Below are 26340 nucleotides of genomic sequence, written 5' to 3' on the forward strand. Positions count from 1 at the left end.
ATTATACTTGCACTAAGTGCAATTTTAATAACAAACATGAATCTTTCAGTAGGAGTAGCAGAGAAAGCGTTATTATTGTTTGTCCTTTTTACATTCTCACTTTTTTTTTTTATTCCCCACCGTAAATTTGTATGGTTTATGGTGGGCTACAAACAAAGAGCTACAAATCTACTCGACCAATCATATTGTCGCATTGCGTATGTTCTGTCCCTTACGGGCGCACGCGGTAGGCCTCTTCTATAGGATTCTACCTTCTATGATACCAAAGCCACAAAAATGGAATATTCGTTTTGGAACGAGTTATACCATGTATACGTCATCAAAATCGTTTGACAGCTGACAGCGTCATATTTGTTTTTGACGTAGCTTTTGTCGCTATCTTCACTTCAGTCCAATCATTTTTCAATAAACGGGACTGACTAAATTTGTCGAGTCCAGTCAAATTACTTTATCAGCCCGCTATATAATACGTTAATCTTCCGACAAAACACTAGTTGTAAAAGAATCAAGACAAGACAAAATGAGTTTGGTAGCTAACACCGGGTGAGTGATATACTGGAAAACAATCCGTATTGACGTTGGCGTTCTACTTTCTTCTAATCGTTTAAATTTTAGGAAACTAGCGGGACGTACGCTGTTTATAACGGGTGCTTCCCGTGGTATTGGCAAGGCCATCGCCCTCAAGGCAGCTAAGGATGGCGCTAATGTGGTGATCGCGGCGAAAACGGCCGAGCCGCATCCCAAGCTACCAGGCACTATTTACACCGCTGCTGAAGAAAGTAAGACCATAAAACCACTCCTTAGTTTTAAAGTACTTATAAAATTGGCCTACTTCAATTAGATAACAAAAAAAGGTTCATAAAGCAGATTTTGTTGAAAGTTAATTTTTCTGTTACTTTGGACTTTGCACTGTAACTGTGGAGGGCGCGTTGATACTTCGCCAAATAATGTTTTATAGAAGTTTATTTATGTTTTTGTGAATATGTGGATTCATTTTTTGGTGCTTATAAAATATTAGCATTGATAATAAGTTTATAATCGAATTTAAACTGTTGTGAGACATACTATAGGTTTTCGCGGGCTTGGTTTCCGTAACTCGAGGTCATATATTGCGCCTATTTTGCGTGTAAGTGAGACATACTAACATTAAAACAAGTGAGTCTAAACCGTAAAATGATTTAATGTATAATGTTTAGACTTTAGAGCTATCATATTATAATACATAGTATCTACTAGTATCAGGCAAATCTTTGGCTTAGACAGGTAGAATGAAAAAAAGTTCACCTGACATTAGCTCTACTTTTATAACTCTCATTTATCTTATGTAAGCTAAATTCTATACAGTATATGTTATTATAATGTATTAGAAAATGGTTTTGTGATTACAACATCAAATCTACCTAGTTGGCTCATAAGTTCTGTCACTGGCCTTTAAAATTTAAATTTGGAACTCCTAAAACAAAAACCGTTCTGCATTTGAATTTCGAATCTTTATTAAATATTTGAGTAGTATAATTTTGCAATTTTCTGTTTTCTTTAACATGGAGTGGACGCTTAAAGATAGCCGTACCGCAATAATTGCACTATATCGTTGTGGCCACTCGCCGACTAAAATTTTTAAGCTACTTGAAAATTTAAAATTCTCTCTAAGATTTGTGTATCGTACCATAGAAAGATACAGTGAGGTCTCTAGTTTAAATGACAAGAAAAGAAGCGGTCGTCCGCGTACAGCTAGGACTCCAGCAGTTGTACAAGCAATTAGGGCACGCATTGCCAGAAATCCCGCTAGGAAACAAAAAGTTATGGCCCTCCAGATGGGTTTGAGCAAAAACATGGTGAAAAGAGTGCTTAATCAAGACCTGAGACTTCGTGCTTATAAACGAAAAACTGGCCATCTTCTCAATGGTCGGCTTAAAGCTTTAAGGCTTAAAAGATCTAAAGCTTTATTGAAGAAGTACGCTAAAAATAAGCACCGTTGTATACTGTTTTCGGACGAGAAAATTTTTGACATAGAAGAAAACTGTAATAAACAAAATGATAGAGTGTACGCTGGCAATAGTAAAGAAGCGTCTAATAGCATTCCCCGTATTCAAAGAGGTCATCAGCCTTCATCTGTGATGGTTTGGCTGGGAGTTTCTTATGCGGGCGTCACTAGTATGCATTTTTGTGAGAAAGGAGTAAAAACTAGTGCCAAAGTGTACCAAGACACGGTGTTGACTAATATTGTGAAACCACTATCCCATACGATGTTTCTAAACCAGCATTGGGTTTTCCAGCAGGACTCTGCTCCAGCCCATAAGGCAAAGTCTACACAAGCCTGGCTCGCCTCCAATAAAATCGACTTTATACGGCATGAAGATTGGCCCTCCTCTAGCCCAGATCTTAATCCTTTAGACTATAAAATATGGCAGTATTTAGAGGAAAAGGTGTGCTCAAAACCTCATGCAAATCTAGACTCGCTGAAAAAATCTCTTGCTACGGCAGTGGCCAATATCGACATGAAAGTGGTGCGTGAATCCATTGACGACTGGCCACGAAGACTTCAAGCCTGTGTAGATAATTATGGCGGTCATTTTGAATAAATGTTATACATTTAGATTCTCTAGTTTATAAGCTTTCAAACGCTGTACAAATTATACGGAATAAACTTAAACTTTTGATTTTATTTGATACTATGTATATGACAGAACTTATGAGCCGACTAGGTATTAATGATTTTTTATATTCTTATAGTTGAGGCCTTAGGCGGTAAGGCCCTGCCATGCATTGTGGATGTCAGGGACGAGAAAGCAGTGCAAAAGGCGATAGATGAGGCTGTTAAAAAGGTAATTTAACTATATTTTCATCAAGTTACTTCTCCACTCTTGTGGATAAAATGCAACTTTCTCTTCTAATTTTGAAACATAAAGTATACAGTCATGGAAACTGGTTCATAACCAGTTTTCTACCTTATAGCAAAAGAAAAAGGCCTTAAAATAATGGTCACTTATTTGTTTCATGTCACAAACAAGATATATGGTAGATGGACTAGATGGTATGTTCACATGTTCAGAGATAAATTGGTTTCAAAGAAATTGTTGATCAATAACCACTAACTCTATTCCATTATTTAATCCGACACATGACCAGCCGTTTAGATTAAACAAAGCCACACCGTTTTGTTGCCTAAAAAGTATTTAGTTTATAAAATGCATATATATGTTAGTCTGTAAGGTATTTGTAATATATGGGCCTTATTGCCTGATTTAAATTTTTAAATAAAAATAAATAAATTGTACATTAGGACCTTAGGCCTTTAGCTTAGACCAGTAGGGACGGATTGGCCCTAAGAGTTTCAATGTGATCTGAGCAAAAGGGTGGGAATTTGCCACGACGTCGTCGAAAAAAAAAACCACCTTTTGCTAGTGGTAACTACTGGGAATTTATTCCCAATAAGATATGGAGGAGGCCTATACCCAACAGGGGTCTTTAAAATAGTAAAAATGGAAAACAATAATATTAGAAAACTTTTTTATCATGTAAAACTATTTAAGGAAAAATAAAGGCTTAAATAAATAAATAAAGTTATCACCGAACCAGTGAGAAAAGGTGGGAAAAAAATTCCCGGTAGTTACCTCTGGTAACAACTTGGTGGTAACTAGTGGGTTTAACCCATAAATAAATATGTATGAAACATTCTGTTTCAGTTCAACGGGATCGACATTCTGATTAACAATGCATCTGCTATCTCGCTCACGGACACAGCCAGCACCGACATGAAGAGATACGACCTCATGCACTCCATCAACACCAGGGGCACCTTTTTGGCGTAAGTTTTTACAAGTTGTATTATTTTGTAAATATTTACGTTTATTAAGAATAAACGTAAATGTAGTAACTGTTCCATTATTGGCATTTGTCCAACAATTTGGTACACATAAAAAACCTTGTTACTATCATATTAATAGGTCATTACCTATGTGATTGGCGTTTTTTTCACAGATATCATTTTGTACGTAATTTAGACATAGACATAGACATAATCATTCATTCATTATTTATTCAAAGTCATTAAGATATGTGTAACGTAGCTTAAAAGTTTTCAATATTCCTAACAAAATTTTGTTTAGTATGAATTTGACATTGCTGAATAATCCGCAAAATTCAATGTATGAAAATCACAGTTTTCATAAAATTTTCCATACAAAACGCCAATTTCATAGGTAAGGATATATATATTAGAATACTAAATGCTAGTTCTCGCGCCGTGTAAATCGGGCTTAAGTTAGTTTTATATTTGCTTGTGCGTCTCGTAGGCGTGATACGTTAGGATATGACAAATGGCGATCAAAGGGCTGCTAGTAACACTAGCTTTGGACATGTTGCCATGTGCGTGACATGTTATGTAAATAAGTAAAATGTTTGTTGACAGGTCGAAGCTCTGCTTGCCGCACCTGAAGAACAGCAGCCACGCGCACATCCTCAACCTGTCGCCGCCGCTCAACATGAACCCCTTCTGGTGAGACTCATACTCACACTACAATCGAAATAATAACGATTTACATACATAAACAAGTAAAAAAGCTTATCTATGTATCCTCATACGGACCAGTGTGCATGTACACTTCCGTTTCAATCTAATTGAATCCTTTCATAAACCGTAAAGAAAGTAACATTTATTTAGTTTCGTTGCATTCTCAAACAACAATTCATCCTAATTTATTATACGACAAGGTTCAAATAAAATAAAATATTGTCGGCTTTACATGCATGCTACCGCTTTTAGGGTTCCGTACCCAAGGGGTAAAAACGGGACCCTATTACTAAGACTCCGCTGTCTGTCTGTCCGTCTGTCACCAGGCTGTATCTCATGAACCGTGATAGCTAGACAGTTGAAATTTTCACAGATGATGTATTTCTGTTGCCGCTATAACAACAAATACTAAAAACAACATAAAATAAATATTTAAGTGGGGCTCCCATACAACTAACGTGATTATTTTGCCGTTTTCTGCGTAATGGTACGGAACCCTTCGTGCGCGAGTCCGACTCGCACTTGGCGGGTTTTTTTTTTTCTAAAAACGAGCCTTTTCTAAATGAGTCAAAATGTAGCCTATGTCATCCGTGTCATAAAAACGAATTGATTGAACTCTGGTAAACCTCGGTATTTTATACAGGGTTACTTTTTAGTCAGTTAACATATATATGTATTGATATCAAGGTAGATATCGACGTTCTAGTAAAATCGCTATCTAGTATTTCCTCCACTCGTCGTGAAGTCGTGATGTAACGTCTTTTTTTTTTAAATAATGGCACTACGCTAAATTCACAAAACTATTTTAAACAACATTTAGTCTCTAGATAAGTATAAAGTAGAAACCGTTAAAATCTTTTTGGCTCCTCTGAAGCAACCTGTAGTACCTGTAATATAAAATACATAATTGCATAATTATAATATACAGTAGCGGCAAATAATCTATCATATTTAGATACATTTTCATAATTTTCTTGGTAAGTAATTTCTCAAAAACAGAAACATTAAATTTACAATATAGGGGTGTATGAAAACGACACTTCGAACAAACTAGGATACATACATACATATAATCACGCCTATTTCCCGGAGGGGTAGGCAGAGACCACGGATTTCCACTTGCTACGATCCCGACATACCTCTTTCGCTTCCTTTACTTTCATAACATTCCCCATACACGCTCGCCGGTTTAGGGTGCTCTTGACCTGGCCTTTCTTCATGATTTCCCCGATCTGATCAGAGAAAGTCCGCCGAGGTCTGCCCCTTCCAACTCCCGTTTCTACCTCTCCCTTATACACTCTCTTTGTTAGCCTTCTTTTACTCATTCTTTCCACGTGTCCAAACCATCTCAACATACCTTTCTCAATTTTTAACTAGGATACATTTTTAAAATAATTAGTTTGTCTGAGTTATCGCGGTAACGCGGTGGGTAATAAATTGCAAAGTAATGATTCGATTTAATTATCAAACCAGAGGCTGACGAGGGCGAAAAATCGATCTATAAGTTTTATTGTTGGTAAGATTCGCTTTTAAGTGTTTTTCAAATAACAAATTCAATATTTATAAGTAATATACGTTATTTGGTGTGTGTGAAGTCCCGAATCCGGATTGTGCTGACGTGTCTGCCTGTTGCCACGTGCTGTGGGACGTAAGTATATTATAAATAGTCATGATGATGATACAATCATTGTTTATATGATATAAAATAAAACTATGAAAACGGATTATATCGCGTATATTGAATTTATAATACATCCCGCCGTTTCGAACCCTTTACAGCGTTCGTGGTCAACGGGTGTCTGAGGAAAAATTACAAAGTGCAAAAATACCCACATACTAAAATCCGATATAATCCGTTTTCATAGTTTTATTTCATGAGTAACTATCGCGGTAACCGAAGACAATTCGCAGTATGGTATAAAGTCTAATTTTACGAGTTTTCGAATGAATGACTGCACAAAAATAGCGATATGATAGATTTTTTTCCGCTATTGTAAGTTTTGTTATTCGACTTACGTAATTAGTGCGCTAAGGTTAACACGTGACGAACAGATAACAGATTATCATTTGTTATCATTGTTTACATTAAAAACCAAGAGGTTTGTAAGTAATAAAGAATACAGTAATAACCTTGAAATAAATAAATACCTAAGTAATGTGGCATTCATATTTTTACGAATGACAGAAACAGAACTAAGCATTTTGCATAACCACGGGTAAGTGCAAGGGTTATTATTTTAGCAGTCTATGTTCGCATCTACCTATGTATTTTATCTTGATTATGATATACGTACAGTCAAGGCCATAAATATATATAAATTCCCAAAGTTTCAAAAATATATGTACGCTCTTACACCTTAGACAATAAAATCGTGTTCACATATTTTTGAGCCATTTGTCTGGATCGATATTTTTGCCTTCGACTGTACGTATATCATAATCAAGATAAAATACATAGGTAGATGCGAACAGAGACTGCTAAAATAATAACCCTTGCATTTATCCGTGGTTATGCAAAATGCTTAGTTCTGTCATTCGTAAAAATATGAATGCCACGTTACTTAGGTATTTTTTTATTTCAAGGTTATTACTGTATTCTTTATTACTTAAAAACTTCTTGTTTTTTATAACCATGCTCATTGATAACCGTCGGTAATCTTTAAGAGAGTCCCCGCCAAGGTCGGTTCTCCATACAAACGTAGTTACGCTCTCATTTTAAAATGACTAGCTAGATTGCTCTGAAACTTTGTACTTAAAATAGCATAAGGTATATCTAGGTCTGTAAATAGTATATGTAGCTTCAGATACAATAGTAACAAAAAATTACAGCGAATTTAAGTTTTTCATACAAAACTTGTTTTTGCTCTATTTCGTTTGTTTTATTTACCAGAACTAAACTAATTACAGACATAGATATACCTCGTGTCATTGTATGTGCAAAATTTCATTACAATCCAACACGTAGTTTTAAAATGAGAACGAAACTCCGTTTGTATGGGAAGGTGAAATTCGGCCTAGCTAGCCGTTGACTCTTGAGTCATTGAGTAATTTAAACTGACGTACAGACTTTTTTCTTTTGGTAATGACCGTATAAGTAAAAAATATTCTTATAATTTCACGCAAAATTAGGATGCTAATCCATCTGTTCAATATCTTAGTCAAATGACATTTTGCTTAATGAGAGAGTGAGACGCAATGCACATTGGACAAGTGAAATGCCACCCTTACAGTATGAAATCGCGTGCGCGTGGGACTTACGCGATTATTACACGGATGCGAATCGTCAGGCGACCGAATTCTCATCCAATGTGAATATCGACGGCCTACACACACACACACACACACACACACACACACACACACACACACACACACACACACACACACACACACACACACTTAAATATTGGTATCTTTTCGCAGGTTCGCTACGCACGTAGCATACACGATGGCCAAGTACGGTATGTCGATGTGCGTGCTGGGCATGAGCCAAGAGTTCAAGCCGTTCAACATCGGCGTCAATGCGCTCTGGCCTATGACTGGTGAGTAAACCTGATTGAAATAGGTTTAATAATGTATGTGTTTAGTTTTTAATACCATACTATTCGGAACGCATCCTTAAATTGTTTCGTTATGCCACTTTTGTCACCTCTTTCATTCTCACCTTTCATCCTATCTATATATCTCGTTTTCGGCATGCGCATAACATAACGCAAGCAGAAGCCAAAACAAAAGTAACAGAAATTTTGAATTTGATCAAAAAAGAAAGAAAATGTCAGAGCTGCTTCGTCCGAGGTGCTGAGCAGAACCAGCGCAATAAACAAGGTCAAAATCCATGTCAACCGGGCGACTGGCAGGCTTTGAGACCAGTATGATTTATGCAAGTACTTCCAGGACTCTCTCGTTAGTGACCCTGTCCTTCCATGTGATGTTGAGGATACTCCGAAGACAGCGCTAAGGTATTTAGTCGACGTTCCTGATTAGCGTACGACGTCCAGGTTATGGCTCCATACAAGTACAAGAGCGTGCTCAAGACGCTCTTGTATGGATCTTGTATGGATTGTTGTTGTCGCGTCAGATCGCGATGGATGGAGGGGTACCATCGCGAAAGGTCGCGAAATTCACGACAACGCATGGTTCCAAGACCTTGCTTGTAACTCGCACAGAGGCACAATCTACAGTACCGGCCAATAATATATCACCTTTGAATGTTTGTATGAGCATGTATAGAGTAAACAATATAGGTTAGTTTGTAGATTGCATATTTTACTAGTCATTTTATACAAATATATGATGAATACTGCAATGAAATACTGTGAATTACAATGGGATACTCAGCATATTACTAAAAAAACCTCTAGAAAAAAAAATGAAGTTGACAATACATTAAAAAAAAAACCTCTTGAAAAAACCATTACATGAGACCAATTTTTGTCATCGCCCGTACAAAGGAATACAACTAGACTACCTAAAGTAGTCAGGTGGAAGTCACTCATAAATATAAAAAATATAAAAAAAAAGTTATACCGTAAAAACATGTAGGTGATATATTATTGGCCGGTACTGTACCTGATGCTACTGCCGACATGAATGTGTTCAAAGAAAGCATGCGTTAAAAACACCCGTTTAATTGACCCAAGTCGGGCTAGAAATAAAATAAATATTCTAAGAAGAAATGAAATTACTTTCTTATGAAAATATTTTAATTTGTGTTCAACCGCTCGGCCACCCGGGCTCGGTGGCATGGGTCCAAATTTCCAAGTATATGACAATTTCCGAGGGCTTGTGGCGCCCCCTGGCCATCCCTGAGGGAGAACAGTATGGTTCGACCTCCTAACCTCCTCCAAACTCAGGGGATTTCAGATGAAATGAATATTGTCTGTCGCAGCCGTGGGCACGGCGGCCATCGCGATGCTGACGGGCGGCGACGTGTCGACGAGCCGGAAACCCGAAGTCGTTTCCGACGCTGCTTACTTCATGCTGTGCCAGTAAGTCCTACTATTATATTTCGTCACTTCATTTTTAGGGTTCCGAACCCAAAATGTTAAAACGGGACCCTATTACGACTCCGCTGTCTGTCTGTCTTTCTCTCCGTCTGTCACCAGGCTGTATCTCATGAACTGTGATTGCCGCTTTAACAACAAATACTATTAACAGAATAAAATAAATATTAAAGTGAGGCTCCCATACAACAAACGTGATTTTGTTGCCGTTTTTTGCGTAACGGTACGGAACCCTTCGTGCGCGAGTCCGAGTCGCACTTGGCCGGTTTGTATCTTAATATATTCACCAGTAGTTCTTCCCGCCGGGTAGCAGTCGCACAATATTTATTTAATTTCACAATCACATTTACTGCATATACAGGGGTGCTAAGCTAATAGTTTTGTTGACTGTACCTACAAACAAACTGTCAGTGAACAAAATCTTTAAAAAAACGTAAAACGTTACTCGACTAAAGGTTGCTTTAACGAAAAGATTACTCTGCCAAATAAAATTCTTACGATAAATGTTCTGCTAATTTACACAGAAGCGAACTGAACGGTATGTGAATCAAGAGTCTCCCAAAAATTAGTCGGCCAAGAGCAACAGTCGGCAGCAAAAGTTGCTAACCGGGCGAGGTGTTCAAAATTACCTTGACACGCTTATTCTCTTAACAATAAAGTCGCATCAAAATAATTTTGAACATCTGGCCCGCTTAACAACTTCAGCTGCTATATAAACTATTCTTTAACCTTTCTGTATAACATACTGTAAACGGGGTTATACTGTTACTATGAATCGTGGGAAAACATTGATCAATGATCATCGATCTTTGAAAAATAAACAGTTAATATTTTCAACGCAATCTTAAGAATTGTATGATGTGATTGGCAACCTTAGCAGAAAACTGATAATCAATTTTTCCCCCAATGTGACCCCAGTTTACCGGTACCATAGAGTAACTTATACTAGAGCGGTACTGGCATAGTAAATTTTGTAACCCCAGTAAATTCACTGCCATCTGTCGACACACTTTAAAACTAAAAATAAATATTTATAAAAATACGATAAAATGTATTTAAATATGGATAAATATTTTTTTTATTTGCATTAATTATTTTTATATGATTTTGACCCATGTTCTTTCACTGGTATGCGTTAAAATTATAAATAACAAACGAAACAGTCAACGCCCTCTATACGAGTGTAGGCCAAAACTAGTGGCGCCATCTGATCGAGAATCAAATTTTCGTGATTTTCGAGGCACGTTTTTTCCTTAGACTGTATCCATCTATTACGGAGTTATATCTATCTTTGACCGGTACTTACTTATTTTTTTGAACAGAGACCCGAAGACCTACACGGGCAACTTCGCCATCGACGAAGACGTCTTGAAGAAAGCTGGAGTCACTGATCTCACACCCTACGCGTGCGATCCTAGTAAGTTATCATATTGATCGTATTTCATGTTACCTTTTCTTCTACCGTAAGAGCGTTTTCACATTGTGCGATCCGATATCGTATGTAGGATTCTACATCCGCGTTGTCGGGCTGCGGGGGCGCCGTCTCTAGCGGTCACGCACACTTCAACAAGCATTATGCCTACACATACGCACACAAACAAATATTATCGGTCCGACAGCTGACAGGGGGCTCCGACATGGCTGAATTTATCGGAAGCGCATTTCTTATATCGGATGTCGAAAGGCGCCTATAACAAAAACAGTTGCAGGATAAATAACGCAAAAAGGCGGACTTATTGCCATTGGGACTCGAATGGCAATAAGTCCGCCTTTTTTGCGTTATTTATCATTTTTTAGTAATAATGACGACCGGTCTGGTCTAGTGGGTAGTGACCCTGCCTATGACGCCGATGGTCCTAGGTTCGAATCCCGGTAAGGGCATTTATTTGTATGATGAGCACAGATACTTGTTCCTTAGTCATGGATGTTTTCTATGTATGTATTAAAGTATTTGTATATTATATATATCCTTGTCTAAGTACCCACAACACAAGCCTTCTTAAGCGTACCGTAGGACTTAGTATCCATCTGTGTAAGAATGTCCCTATAATATTTATTTATTTATTAAATGCGTAAATAAATACAAAGAAAAACGTCTATGTCTGCATGTCTGCATGTTTATCTTCTCTTCTAAATCTAATATTTAAGTTAATTTATTTAATAAGTTATATTAGTTGTTTATATACTCTCTTTGAAATATACATGTGTGAGCTGTGGTCACCTATAAGTGGCTAAACATCTGTAATGTTAATTGTCCTTGTTTTAATGTACTAGTGTAGATGTATTATCCGTTGGTGATCCTTAAATAAATAAAATAAAAATAAAAATGAAACACACATATCTTACATTTTACTTCCTTCCGACATCCTATAGGATATATCGGATCGGACAATGTGAAAACGCTCTAAGGTCAGGTTACTTCCAATAAATAGTGTAACTTTGGCCCATATGAAAACCACATATGGAAGGGTGAAGGGTCTAATAAAAACATAAAAACTTGGACTGTATGCTAAAATCGGTTGGTTGTAGCGGATGTCAATGTGGCAAAATTTCAATGCAGTAATAAAACTCGCATCCAGTTCATCCCAATGGCCAAAAGTATCCTCCAGGTCCAGGGCTAAAGTAACCCGGCCTCACGAAACTCGGGTGTCGGGAACCTACATATTTTTTTTAGCATTAGAAAAAAAGGTAAGCGGAATTCACGTGTCTTTTTATTGAAAAACACTTATGAAAAATAAGTCACGGCAAATATGTAACAATTATAAATCATATAGGATAGTTTACATTATTTTGCTTTCATAAGTAATAGTTATTGATTCTTAAAACGTCATGATTGTTTACCTTTTTTCTACTGCTAAAAAACGAAGTATAGTTTTAACGCTTTTTGTACGAATTTGAGTCATAACAAGATATAAAATGCCACTATGCCACCAATTTATTTAAGTTTCAACGCTATTTCTGCGTAACTGCAGTTTTAAATCATAAATACATAATAAATACGACTCAAATTCGTATGAAGACGCGTTAAAATTACTGGCAGGAACCTTTTAGTATCAAATTATCGCATTTTAAAATCTAAACGCGCAGATAAATTGATACTAAGTGTCTTCTTCTAGCTAAGAGTACATTTACGTGGTTTTCAATAAGTAAAAGTGGATGTCATGGTGCTCATCATATATAAGGTTTTATCATTATACCTTTGTCATTTAAACTTCTATCATGCTTTCGAAAATTTGTTATCATATACATTTGGGTATTCATTTATTTTGTATGGCCTTATAATTATATATATTGTTTTTAAAATTTAACTGACGTAAAAATCGGTTCTCGCGATTTGAATGTAGATTGCTTTATTTCTTAGTTTCATTATGGACCTAGAAAATCAGTAGTTAGGTAAACCGGTAGTTATATTTGAGTTCAGTAGCGAGCGCAAAATAGGTTATTAGTTCACTTTTATGTACACAGATAAAGCATAATATACAAATCACCATACACGGGTGATTTCGTACTAATAATACGAAAGCACGACCACTTATTTCAGTTGCGTCATCATTTACCTTTCTGTACTCCTGTAAAAGTTGAGCTCTAATTACTATTAAATTAAAAAAAATTAAAAACCTCTACTCATTACGCCAAAAACATCAATTTTATGCCAAAATGCCTTACATCCAGAATTGTGCCGTTCCCGGGAATTCCCAAGATCGTTCCCCATACAAAATTGGTTCGTGTGAGAGCTACGATCCCACAGACAGGCATTGACTCTTTTTGCGTCGGGGGTTCAAAATGGTGAAGATGCAATGCAACATGAAACTGAGTATAGTGCTGTTAAGTAGGTATTAGTGAAAGTACACCTGTATGTGGTGACCGCGAGTCCTTCGTTCACTTCATAACGCGGTATGTGACCCTTAGTAAACGATCTCTTTAAATGCGTTCCCAACTTTCCATCTTAGCTTACAATTTTAGTAATTTTACTCATATTAAAAGTAATTAATTTTGACCCCAGAGAACGCCAATAACCTCCTGCTGGACGGGTTCATAGACTCCCCTCTGGCGATGAAACAGCACTCGGTCGTGACTGCCTCCGTCAGGCGGTACCATACCTCCGCTGTGCGATATGAGAAGGTTGGTGCCCCTGTCTTTACAGTGCGTGTTAAAACCCCGTTAAATGCGTGTGATAAAGCCTTTATACACTTAAGAGAACGCCAATAACTACTGGACGGGTTCATACCTCCGCCGTGCGGTTTAAGAAGGTTGGTGCCCCTGTCTTTATAGGGCGTGTTTACACCCAGTCGAATGTTTAACGTGCAATAACGCCTATATATACTTGAGAAAACGCCAATAACAACTGGTAATGTATAGAGTTCTATTTAAATAGCGATAATCAACCCGGTGTAAACATTCCGTTCGAAACTTGTATATCGTGTTGGATATTTAAAAAAAACCGCTTATAAGTAGGTATGCAGCACTAACTATTTACAAACCAGTCATAAAAATTTACGGATTAGGCAGTTATCACACTGGATGCGATACGCACGTCGCGCCGTTGTTTGAGCTAGAAAACGCTATACGTGTATTATAGGTATTGCGACATCCCGCTCGACTTGCGAATCGTATCCAGTCTGATAACCGCCTTATGTAAATATTGCAAAAGTAAAAAGCGTGAGGCCGTATGTAGGAGATCTAATACCATTAGTTATTTATTTATTATTATTTAAGAATCATCTGCGCACAGTATTAATTTTACCTTCATTATATATTAACACTCATGGGTATATTCCCGTTTGTCCCCGCCGGGCACAGATGGGAATAGGTGCACTCGTATAAATCGTTTCATCACGTGGAGCGGGGACAGATGGAAATAAACCCACTCATGGACTAGGCACTAATGTATGGCTTCCAAATCTTACAGTATAGCACAGGGCATGAAATGTTTGATAATAAAATACACGACAGGCCAACAAAAAGACCACTGTGAAAGTAATATGTAACACCTTGAAAATGAAAAAAAATATTGCATATAATTTTTATCCATACCATTCCATACTTATACACGGTGGCTAAAAAATAAGTGCATGGCCGTTGCCAGGGAGATTTGGGGTTAAACGAGCAACGTTTACTATGGGATCAACCACGAAATCTCGAAAAAAAAAATTACCCGCCCATAGAAAATGGACCAGCCATGGTTGGTCCCATAGTAAAAGTTGCTCAGTATTATCCCAAAACCTCCCTGGCAATGGGAATGCACTTATTTTTAGCCACCCTGTATATTATAATATAACTAATATGTAATATTATAAATGCGAAAGTGTGTCTGTCTGTCTGTTGCCTCTGAATGGATTTGGTTTAAATTTGGCATAGAGATAGTTTGAGTCCCGGGGAAGGACATAGGATTTTTAAAAATAGGAAATGAAAAAATTTATGAATTGCCTGTTAATTGGTGTAAGCAATTAAGCATATTATGTTCAAAATTTATCCAGGTGCTATACTTACTCTAACTGCTGGAACTAATTTCACGCAGACGAAATCGCGGGAAAAAGCTAGTATCTAGACAAATGTCACTGTGTCTAAGTTATGGAAATCTGCTACAAATAAGCAGAATAAATGTTTGTGTTCGTTCCTTATTTGTCAAAATTAAAAAAAAAAACACAATTTTGAAATTGGACCGTCTATTTGTTTACAGGTAACATAGATAATCTGTTACCCGATTTCTTTTTGGACGTGCCCGGCTCACCTTCTGCGCAGGCCGCGAAAAAGGTGTGATTATCTTACGAAATATTAATTATTATCACGGATTATTATGTGTTATAATAAAATGCATGGCTAAAATGTTTTTCTTCAACTCCTACCCTGACCTGTTACCTTTTTAACTGAAACCTGCATATGGCCTCAACGCTGCTGTTGGCGGGTATATAATATTACTATGTTTGTTTTAGAATAGATATTAAATATGAAAACTAATGAGGGCTAACGCGTATGAATTCGCCGCTAGGGGCGCTAGTGTAGATGGTGGTCTTTTCCATAGTTCGAAATGTCAAATGTCACTTGTCACTTCAAGGACTGACAGCTGTTCTTTAGTCTTTTGGACCACCATCAACAGAGGCGCCAACTGGTGAGCAAAAAAACGATAGCCCTCATTATGATGGCGCTAATGCTTTGCGTCGATTCTGGGTCGTACGCCGCATTAGACAATGACATTTGCCTTATAGCAAGCCCAATTTATAGCACCAGCACCAGCAGCATATTAGATGAAGAACCCAGTGTAATTGGTCAACTTTTTCTTGTCACTACCTTTTTTTTTTAAATATGGTTTTATAGTATTTAAAATTACCAACATTCATTATTATGGCAGTTATGAGCCCTTTTCATAACGGGTGTCATACTTAGAATATTAGTAGAGACAAAGATAGATATAACTCCGTAATAGATGGATACAGTCTAAGGAAAAAACGTGCCTCGAAAATCAAGAAAATTTGATTCTCGTTCAGAGGGCGCTACTAGTTTTGGCCTACAGTCGTATAGATGGCGTTGACGGTTTCGTTTGTTATTTAACAATTTTAACGCATATCAGTGAAAGAACATGGGTCAAAATCATAAAAATAATTAATGCAAATAAAAAAAATCATTTGTCTATATTTAAATACATTCTATCGTATTTTTATAAATCTTCATTTTTAGTTTTAAAGTGTGTCGACAGATGGCAGTGAATTTACTGGGGTTACAAAATTTATTATAACAGTACCGCTCTAGTATAAGTTACTCTATGGTAGAAAGTACCTAGTATAACATCATTGTGTTATGTTATCATTGTTGCTGGCTGGAGAGAATACAAAAAAAATTGATTCACCCAATTGGGTAGGTAAAGTTTTTTGAAGATAGGCAAATTATATTTTTATCCGATAGTATTCATCATAACGATCACGGAAATGCAGCTCTTTTATTTTTATTTCGTATTATTTATTAAATATATTTTTTTAAGTGACCGAGATAACGTTTGTGAAATTTAATAGCAGATCAGGCACTAATGCCTTTGCACGTGATTTAATTGATGAGATAGAAAAAAAAAACGATGTCAACTGTCAGTGTCACTTAGCTGTCATTGCCGAAAAATGTTATTTCGGCGGCATTGTGCTTATCACTGTTATGATAATAATTTAAAATCATAACTAGGTCCATGTGGGGCAAGTTTGTAGAATCTACTCGCATAAACTCGCTCATCCTTTTTGCAAAATTCAGTCCAAGGGTCAGCGCAGGGGTCGGGTCGTCGTAAGGGAAGAAAACGTTGTCCAATAAGCAGTGCCAAGTTGTCGAAAGTAGATTCAATCTTTGTCCAAATACTCGCAGATCGTCGTGCTGAGGTCGTCAAAAGTCTCAATGATAACCATATGATAACACTAAATCGCAAGGTAACAGAAAGGGTTGGGCCGTTATGTCTGTTATTTTTCGGCAATGACAGCTAAGTGACACTGACAGTTGACATCGTTTTTTTTCTATCTCATCAATTAAATCACGTGCACAGGCATTAGTGCCTGATCTGCTATTAAATTTCTCACACGTCATCTCGGTCACTTAAAAAAATATATTTAATAAATAATACGAAATAAAAATAAAAAAGCTGCATTTCCGTGATCGTTATGACGAATACTATCGGATAAAAATATAATTTGCCCATCTTCAAAAAATTTTACCTACCCAATTGTACCCTAAGGACGTAGGTAGCTAGAGTAGGGCTAAAGAAAGTTAAGAGGAAATGGGACGGCCGCTTCTCCATACAAACGTAGTCCCCATTTTCCTCTGGATATTGGCATAATGGATAATTTTTTTTTAATAATTTAATGGATATTAACCATAGCTATGCCCCCACGATAGTTTTTTTTTTAAATGTTATTATTGTAAAAAATAGGAGCGAAAAACAGATTTCATACAAATTTTTAAATGATCTTTTTTGTAATACCTAATTCGAAATTCGAAAAACCTCAAATAGCTGTGGTGGGTGTACAACAATTTGTGTCAAACTATTTTCAATAATGTTAATATCCATAGAGGAAAATGAGGACTACGTTTGTATGAAAAGGCGATTTCGCGCGGGTCATCCACTTTCGTCTTAAACATACAAAATATTTATTAAAATTAAAACTATCAGACCAGGTGACATTTTAAAGATAAATGAGCTAAAACTTAAAATATATGCCTGTTAGCAATCCAGTATCAAACATTTTATTTCCTGGATTATCGCTTACATATAGGGGCCCACTGACTCCCAATTCGCCGGACCATGGAGACTATATAAAGGAGCCAAATCTCTATGTATGAAAAGTGTCCATCAAAAAACAGGAATAAGGCGGCGCCACTACTCGCCGAAATACTACCAAAAACAACCTACGTAATTTGGTCGGGTTATTTGTTGCCTTATATGGTTCATGTTATACTCGTGTCCCAGAGTCTAACTAGCGCCACCGGAGAGATTAAGAACTATTATTTAAAGCTGAAAGCAATCACTTTTGTAACAATTCTGCCATAAGAGATTGGCATCCTTTCTATACCATCCATACGCCGGACGATATCGGCTTGTCAGTTGTTCGGAACTGTAAAGATTTTGTTCTAACTGACAGGCCGATATCGGCCGGCGGACTGATAGTCAGTTGGCCCCCTAATATCGATAAAGCTTGACTTCTCTGACATGACGACATCCCGATAAGCGCTTAAATATTTGATAAACAACTCATTATGTCCAGGCATTTTGGTATGCCAATGCGTTTGCCAGGTATTTTATCTTGGCTATAAAACCTTATCTAACGATTTACTAAAGAGTTGATTATAGTCAATCCGCTAATAAAGCGATAAAGATTAACACAAATTGCTACTCCAGTACCTATTTAAGACATTTTGTGAGGCGTCTATTCTGCTACATTATTGGATCAGTACTGTAGGCGTTTATTCGCTCGGTGTGGACACATCATAAGGCGCGGTAGAGCTATATATATATTTACTACTATGTAGGTAGGTACTAGGTATGTAAGCGTGTTTTATTTTGCTGGTAGTAATCGTTATTCTAGTTTATTTTTATTGACATTTTTTATGTTTTTTGTTTTACTTATTAATTAATGTCGAGTTAAAGGAATAGTTTCAAGGGAGATGGTCAATTAAGGTCCATTAATCTATAATTTCAGCTGATACTTTGACGATTAAGTGCTTTAACTAAACTATGCTACCATAAAAACCGGCCAAGTGCGAGTCGGACTCGCGCACGAAGGGTTCCGTACCATTACGGAAAAAAACGGCAAAAAAATCACGTTTGTTGTATGGGAGCCCCGTTTAAATATTTATATTATTCTGTTTTTAGTATTTGTTGTTATAGCGGCAACAGAAATACATCATCTTTGTAAATTTCAACTGTCTAGCTATCACGGTTCATGAGATACAGCCTGGTGACACACATACGGACAGACGGACAGCGGTCTTAGTAATAGGGTCCCGTTTTTACCCTTTGGGTACGGAACCCTAAAAATGAAATATTCTTATATTTACAATATACATATACTAACAACTATGGACTGTAATGGGGTATTTGACTACTAGTCAAATCAGTCTTTTTTTTTTTGAAGTGTCAAGACGATTTTGCTACTATGGTATTTATATGAAACACTAGCATGTGACGTCACAATCAAATTACCTACTCTTTATAGTTTTATACCTACGAGTTTTAAAATAGAAATTGTGTCTAAAAATAACTGCTGTCCACGTTTCTCTATTAATCTTCTGGTGCTTTATTTCATGCATGGTGTAAAATAATTTATTTTAAATACAGTCAAATACCCTATTGTCTGAAAATAATATTTTTTTATTTATTTTATTTATAATTGTCCATGATCGACGTCGAGCAACTGATGAAACAACAATAATCTGTCCTTGATCGATCATCTTTGGTTTAGGCATTGATTGACTTAACCCTTCGAATGCCTTGTCCCGTATACGTCACAGACAATTTGAACTTTAATTTACAATTTCAAGGTTATTAATTCAGTAGCAAATTTTTGACACTGGCGGTCGAGGGGCCACCAACAACCCGTAGACCACGATACGCACGGTTCGAGCTTGCACAGCGGGCTGAGCACGGTCGCATTTTTATCGCCTGTCACCATGCCTGTCACGTTCTAACAAGTAAGTAAGAAAGTGACAGGTGATAAAAATGGGCGTGGCTGAGGCGTAAGAATGCTGCAACTCTAAAAATTTCAATGTGTTCAGTTTAATTGATTTTCTGTTTGTGTTGTAGGAGGGCAAGCCCGAAGGTCAGATCCCCACGTTGTTCGCGGCTATCGGCAAGAGCCTGTCATCTGATTTGGTAAAGAAGACGCAAGCGATTTACCAGTTCAATGTCAAAGGTAAGCTAAATGTGCGCGTAAGATGGCCTTGTTTTATTTAGGGACAATGCCTGCTTGACATGCGTGATTGCGTGACAAGTCTCGACAAGCCTCAGGGCAGGGAGGGACGCAGTTAAGCGTTAGAGGGAGCGAGCGATAGGTATTGCTATCTCATTCCACCGCATAGCTGCGTCCCTTAAAGCTTGCTACGCATGTGAACCAGGCATTATACAGATCAACTTAGAGCCAAACCAAGCAAAGCTTGTACTATGGGTATTAGCCGACGATATACCTATAACATACTTAAATGTGTCGTTTTCAAGCAAAACCACATAGTCGCTTACCATAAGGACGCTCTGACAGGTTTTTCGTATAAAGATACAAGCAATTTTCGCCCTTATGGTAAGCGACAATGTGGTACATTTTGCTTGAAAACGACACAAATAGATATATATATATATACATACTTAAATACATAGAGAGATTAGAGAGTATAGGGTATTTGACTGTATTTAAAATAAATTATTTTACACCATGCATGAAATAAAGCACCAGAAGATTAATAGAGAAACGTAGACAGCAGTTATTTTTAGACACAATTTATATTTTAAAATCCGTATAAAACTATAAAGAGTAGGTAATTTGATTGTGACGTCACATGCTAGTGTTTCATATAAATTCCATAGTAGCAAAATCGTTTATCGTTATAATAAAATCTAAACTTCCAAAAAGGAATAAAGTAAAATTACCATTCGATTCCATGCATTTTATTCAAAAAAAATTGTACAGCAACTATATGCATAAACGTAATATTTCACTGACAAAATCGCAATTTTACTTATTTCCCATACATTCAAGATGGGCTCTCACTGCCTCTGTGACCTTGACGTCACGTTCTCTTATCGTTTTGTTAGTAGCGTTTCGCGAGTGAAGTACGACTGTCGGATTTTGACTATAATTTCTGACTTTTGTATGTTTTTTAATGCAATGGGTCCCAAAAACAAACCTGATCATATCAATCGATTAATAAAAATTTGTCATCAAGCCTATTGACGGCTGGCAGAAAAACGCCACAATACAAAACGATGATAATTATTGTTATGTTCTAGGTAAAGAAGAGGGCGTCTGGCACATCGACCTCAAGAACGGAGATGGCGCCTGCGGCCAGGGCGAGCCCAAGAACCCGCCCGACGCGACGCTCACCATGGACAGCGGCAACTTCTCCGACATGTTCGCTGGTACTTAACACAACAATACTTATTTATAACAAATATCTCAAAAACTTACTACGGTGACGCAAAGACCCAAAGCGAGTCCTGGTCTCCGACACCAGATCACGCATGCCTCTCGGTCTTGCGATAGCTCTCGCCAGTCGCCATGGCCGAGGTTAAGCAGGTCTTGAGCAACTCCCTCGTTCCAGCGGTACCTAGGGCGTCCAACCGGGCGTCTTCCATTTGGTTGTCCCAAGTACGCTTTCTTCACGGCACGATCCTCTCCCATGTGCCCGAGCCACTGAAGCCTAGCCGCTTTGGTCTCTCCAATAATGTTAGGTCCAAAAACTCGTACGGCTCCGTACATTATACGGTAATTGTCCTGGCCTGGTTGTCATGAGTTGAGTGACAATTTAGTGACTACAAAACATATTGAGTAGTCCAGCGACATCTGGTTCGGCTATCAAACTACCGGGCACGTTTATGTATCGGACTTTAGCTCTCTTTTACAATCAATAACTGTTTGCTTGTAATAAGTTTATATGTATAGAAATATTTTGACTGTACATTGGCTGTATATTAGCGAAGTAGGAAAAGCGTTCCACACGTTAACAATGCATTTATGACATTGTATCAAGGGCAACCATAAATCATAACTCGTTGCATAGTTCGACCGCTGCCGAAAATCTCGAGTCGTGTTATTGCCGAAACTGCCGAGATCTTGGCCGGATCTTAGTAACAAGGTCTAATTTTCTAAACAAAAACCCGTTAACTATAACGAAGACACACGTTTTCAATTGTAAATTTTTTGTTTGTTTGGTTAATTAGCAAGTCTATGCAATACTTAGGACATACACATACTTGAAACATCTCTCACACAGACACCCACCCACACACCCACACCCCCCCCCCCACACACTCACACACACACACACACACACACACACACACACACACACACAGACACACACACACGCGCTCTGAGTTCTTGAATTTACGCATAAATATTATGCAATAAAATTTGCAAATATGTGGTTTATTTCGGAAACAGCTATTGTAAACCTCAAACGGAAGAGCGGGGTTTCCTGACACAGATGTATACATTCATCTACTAGTAAATTCCAGCCATTATATTGTAATTGTAATTTATTTGTTACCCAAATAAACATTTTCATTTTCAAACATTGTTAACAGGCAAGCTGAAGCCGGCCACCGCCTTCATGATGGGCAAGCTCAAAATCAAGGGAGACCTGCAGAAGGCCATGAAGCTTGAAAAAATGATGAAATCCCTCCAAAAGAAGTAATTTTGCCAGTGTCCCGTTCAATGTTAGGCTTCTGACAGTCAGACCGACAATCATTGTCGAGCAAATCAAAATTGTCTAAGTCCTTATGACTAATTTGATAAGTCAGACTAAGCTAACACTGCATGCTATTCGTAATGACAGAGTGTGGCAATTAATGACAAATTCTATGAAAATATGACGTTTATTATGCCACTCCCTCACTTTGATATATTCAAGTTGGTGCATAGTTAGCTTAGAATGACTAATGTTTCTTCTTTTTCAGAAATAATTTAAATTAGTTGCCATTTCGGACTTAAGCAAAAAAACTATACTGATTAATTGATATATCTCTTCAGTGGAAACACAGACTACGTGGAAATACCCATGCTCTCACTGATAATTAAATTGAAACTATATATTTATTATATGAATGACTCAGAGTCCAGTATAATTTGCAGTAAATGTTGCAAACTCAAATAATAGACTGTATTGTGTATTACAAATCATTGTATATTTTTAGAAGATATTTTGTCACATGTATATGTTTGAAAATTATGTACATATAAGTCATTGAATAACTTCTATAGTGTTGTGCCTTGTCATTGTACATATGTAAGTCACTGCCAAACGTGGCGCGAGATGTATTGGATTTTTTTATGAATATAAGATGAAATATTATGATTAAAAATGGTGCTGTTTAGTGTGTCTTTAATTTCTTAATTTTATTTATCCACATTCTACTTTTAGGTATATTCATATTATACCATTTCGATAGCTACATAATATAACAGATTAAAAAAAACTATGGCAGTGAAGAATGTGAAAGAAAATGTTAACCTTTTTGACGCCGTGTCAAACACAAAAGATGTCACTCGGACGCCACGCAATCGAAATGTCAAAACTGAAATTGAACTTTATGCAGACGCACGTAGGTCTATGTTGCTCTGTGGTCTTTGACCGATTAATCCGTCTTTGGCGTTGGACCTGCGGTGCCGATATATCCGTCATTGGTGTCCAAAAGGTTAAAAGTATTCATGAATAACTGTAGTTATTCTTATTAAATTTATCTGAGACCTCTTTATGAATAGATTGGATCAATTCTTATCTTATATTATGACAATGTTTAATGAGGCTTGTTATCTGTTATTTTCCATGGGTGGGGCTAGAGACTATTTCTCAATCACATTGCGTCATTATTACAACTTACAACTTTTACTACTAAATAAATAAAAAAGACTACCTAGAGTCCGTTTAAGCTAACTGCACCAACTTCAACAAAGAAATTTGTCATTAATCATTGCCACATTTTCTTATTGCCATGCAGAGTTAACTTGGTAAGACTACTTAATTACTTATCAAGCAAAATCTAGGCTGCTGCTTGCACAATTTTGTTGACCCCGTTAACTCCAAGAGAACATACACATGCTATTTATTTCAAGGCCTTGACTTTGCAAACTGGTTGATTGTAAGTGTCTCTGTTTGGCCCTATGGACCCTATGGTGGCTATGGTTGACTGCTAAGTGCTAGAGAATGCCATTTACATTGGTGCATACATTTTGTGCAATAAAGTTTAAATAAATAAACTGCCCAGCTCGGAATCAGATAGTTATTTCTTACTGTCATTAATTAGTTTGTCTTCTCATTATAAACTTTAATAATAATAAGTATCAAATTTATACATAATAGATCTGTTACTAACTTAATGTATTGGCAATAAAACACCAACTACCAGACTTATTTCGTCAATATTCTTACGTCAGTCTCCACGAGATCAGCGATAACCTTGTTATCACAATTGAATTCTCCCGCCATCTGATCGACCTTGGAGGTTATATTGTTATTCAGTTTCAGTCAACTGACAGCTGCGGTGTCTAACGTTACAACAGTTTCAATAATTCTCTAAATATCCATTCAAAATGGTCACTATCGACGCCCCCGTGGAGCTCCAGGGTACTGAATATTGCAACTACCGGTCACCACTCAGCACCAGATATGCATCGAAAGAAATGCAGTACAATTTCAGTGACCAAAAGAAGTTTTCAACTTGGCGCAAACTTTGGATTTACCTGGCGAAAGCTGAAAAGGTAGGAGTTAGAATATTAAGTAGCTTTTAAGGTTGTGTGGTTAGTTTTAACCTTTTGTTTACATATCCTTAATGCTTTGAGGTTAGAAAATAAAAAATACGACGAAAATGCCACACTGCACAGATTAAACTATAACTTCTCAGGGAGGAAGTAAGACACGTAACTAACGAACATTTTGGTCCTAATGTTGGTCAGCCTGATTTGGCTTATTTATTATCTCATCGTTGTTTAAATGGTTTTCTTGGGCAATTTTAGCATACATCATATATTTTAGCCCCCTGCTGTGTCGTAACATAGTTATATCTATCTTTGGTCGTAAGAATAAATCGTGTTGTTACCGGGAATGACCAGACCACGATAATGAATAAAAGCGCCCAATAGATATGGCACCACACAAGCTCGTAAAGGTTCTCTCTTCTTTCAAATCAGTGGGCAAAATTGCATTTTATACTCTAGAGTGCAACTTTACCCCACTATAAAATGACTATAAACTTAAGTAATTTGATCCAAATTTTGAGGTGTTTCCTCACGCTAGTTAATGGTATGAACTTTTAAGTCCACCCTAGACTGCATCGGCACTTACCACCAGGTGAGACTGCGGTCAAATGCTTGCCTTTTTGTAATAAAAAAAATTAAAATTAAAAAAAATGGAAAAATTAAATGATAAATATTTCAAAACATTATTTTGAACGAGATTTGTAATGTTTTACAGCTATTATTTTCCTCGCATTGATATGGTTCTACCTAGACAGTCAAGTTTGTTTAATCCCTTGTGCCTTGAAACCCGCGCAACGCTCAAGATTCCACTTATTGAACTAATTATTGAATGTGGTATCTTGCTTGCTCGGGTCTCAAAATTAGCATGAGGGTTAAACAACCAATTTGTCCCCTTGTTTAACAAATAACTATTTAATTTTAATTTTAATGGTGTCGGCTAGCGTGCCATGCATATTGGAGCCCCCTGGCTTGAGCCGTACGGACGGGAAAAGGCCGGACGGACTGACCTTGATTCTATGGCGGAGGGGGCGTTGTCTCTTGTGGGACGCGACTTGTGTAAGCACCTTTGCCGCGTCCCACCTGAGGCAAACCTCACGGTGTGCTGGCTCGGCGGCGGAATCCGCCGCCAAGCTAAAGCACACCAAATACTCCGCCCTGGAATCAAGCTATGACTTCGTGCCGGTGGCAATAGAAACCGCGGGGCCCTGGGGCTCTGAGGCTCGGCGTCTGATTGGTGAACTGGGGAGGCGTCTACGGGAGAGGGGCTGCGACCCCCGCTCTGGATCGTACCTGGTTCAACAGATCTCAATTGCAGTGCAGCGAGGGAATGCTGCAGGCATCATGGGAACTTTTGAGCCGGGTACGATGCAGGGTGGAGGCGCATATTAGACCTTTAGTTTATTAGTTTTAGATTATTAGTTTTAATTATTGTTTGTAAATGGATTATATTGCTTTATACATAATATATGTGAATTATAAGTAATTTTAAGGGTTAAACAGTAAAGATAATCTACTTTTTACAGTTGCGCCATCCGCACTTGACAGACTGATTAACGTCACCCGGCGCGCCGCGGCTTACTATGAAACTTTCCATACAATAAAATTTTGCGAACTCTTTAACGATGACAAACAGTTTCCAAACATTAAAGAGTTCGCTAAATTTTATTGTATGTAAAGTTTCATAGTAAACCGGGTGACGTTGATCAGTCTGTCAAGTGCGGATGGTGCAACTGGCCCTTAGTCTGGCATAGGTTTTAGACCTTGAACTAAAAAAAAAAAAAAATTAATAATTAAATTTGGTGACTTTTTAATGATTCCAATAGTTGGCAATACCACGCAATACTATCCGCTCACAAGCAGATTTATCAGTTTCGTAGCGCTAGCCATCTCC

At 37.4% G+C, this 26340-nt stretch overlaps 2 protein-coding genes across 3 annotated transcripts in view; both read left to right on the plus strand.

Moving 5' to 3' along the window:
• The first annotated feature begins 365 nt into the window (after positions 1–365).
• On the plus strand, positions 366–23068 carry LOC134744400 (hydroxysteroid dehydrogenase-like protein 2). 2 transcript variants are annotated; one of them, XM_063678207.1, is made up of 12 exons: positions 366–543; positions 616–779; positions 2734–2825; positions 3687–3808; positions 4412–4498; positions 7937–8055; positions 9402–9501; positions 10839–10933; positions 15197–15270; positions 19787–19895; positions 20984–21112; positions 22280–23068. In XM_063678207.1, exons 1-12 carry the CDS (start codon positions 521–523, stop codon positions 22387–22389), a joined length of 1224 nt encoding a protein of 407 aa, XP_063534277.1. In that variant the 5' UTR covers positions 366–520; the 3' UTR covers positions 22390–23068. The 2 variants fall into 2 exon arrangements, with proteins under 2 accessions (XP_063534277.1, XP_063534274.1); XM_063678204.1 differs by lacking the exon at positions 15197–15270 and adding an exon at positions 13520–13638 and having other exon boundaries at positions 367–543.
• Positions 23069–24139: 1071 nt separating this feature from the next.
• LOC134744397 (adenylosuccinate lyase) overlaps positions 24140–26340 on the plus strand; it is a 55813-nt gene continuing 53612 nt past the window's right edge. The window contains exon 1 of the mRNA XM_063678201.1: positions 24140–24452. Coding sequence (XP_063534271.1) covers positions 24285–24452 — 168 coding nt within the window. The 5' untranslated portion in view covers positions 24140–24284. The remainder of the gene's footprint in view (positions 24453–26340) is intronic.

This window comes from Cydia strobilella, chromosome 9 (genome assembly GCF_947568885.1).
Source record: "Cydia strobilella chromosome 9, ilCydStro3.1, whole genome shotgun sequence".
Lineage (NCBI taxonomy): Eukaryota > Metazoa > Arthropoda > Insecta > Lepidoptera > Tortricidae > Cydia > Cydia strobilella.

Bases quoted from the DNA above. Each gene is read 5' to 3' on its own strand.
- LOC134744400 (XM_063678204.1), top strand. From the start codon at position 521: ATGAGTTTGGTAGCTAACACCGG. The intron at 3,809-4,411 runs GTAAGTTTTTAC...GTTTGTTGACAG, and splicing joins ACCAGGGGCACCTTTTTGGC to GTCGAAGCTCTGCTTGCCGC. The intron at 19,896-20,983 runs GTAAGCTAAATG...GTTATGTTCTAG, and splicing joins TTACCAGTTCAATGTCAAAG to GTAAAGAAGAGGGCGTCTGG.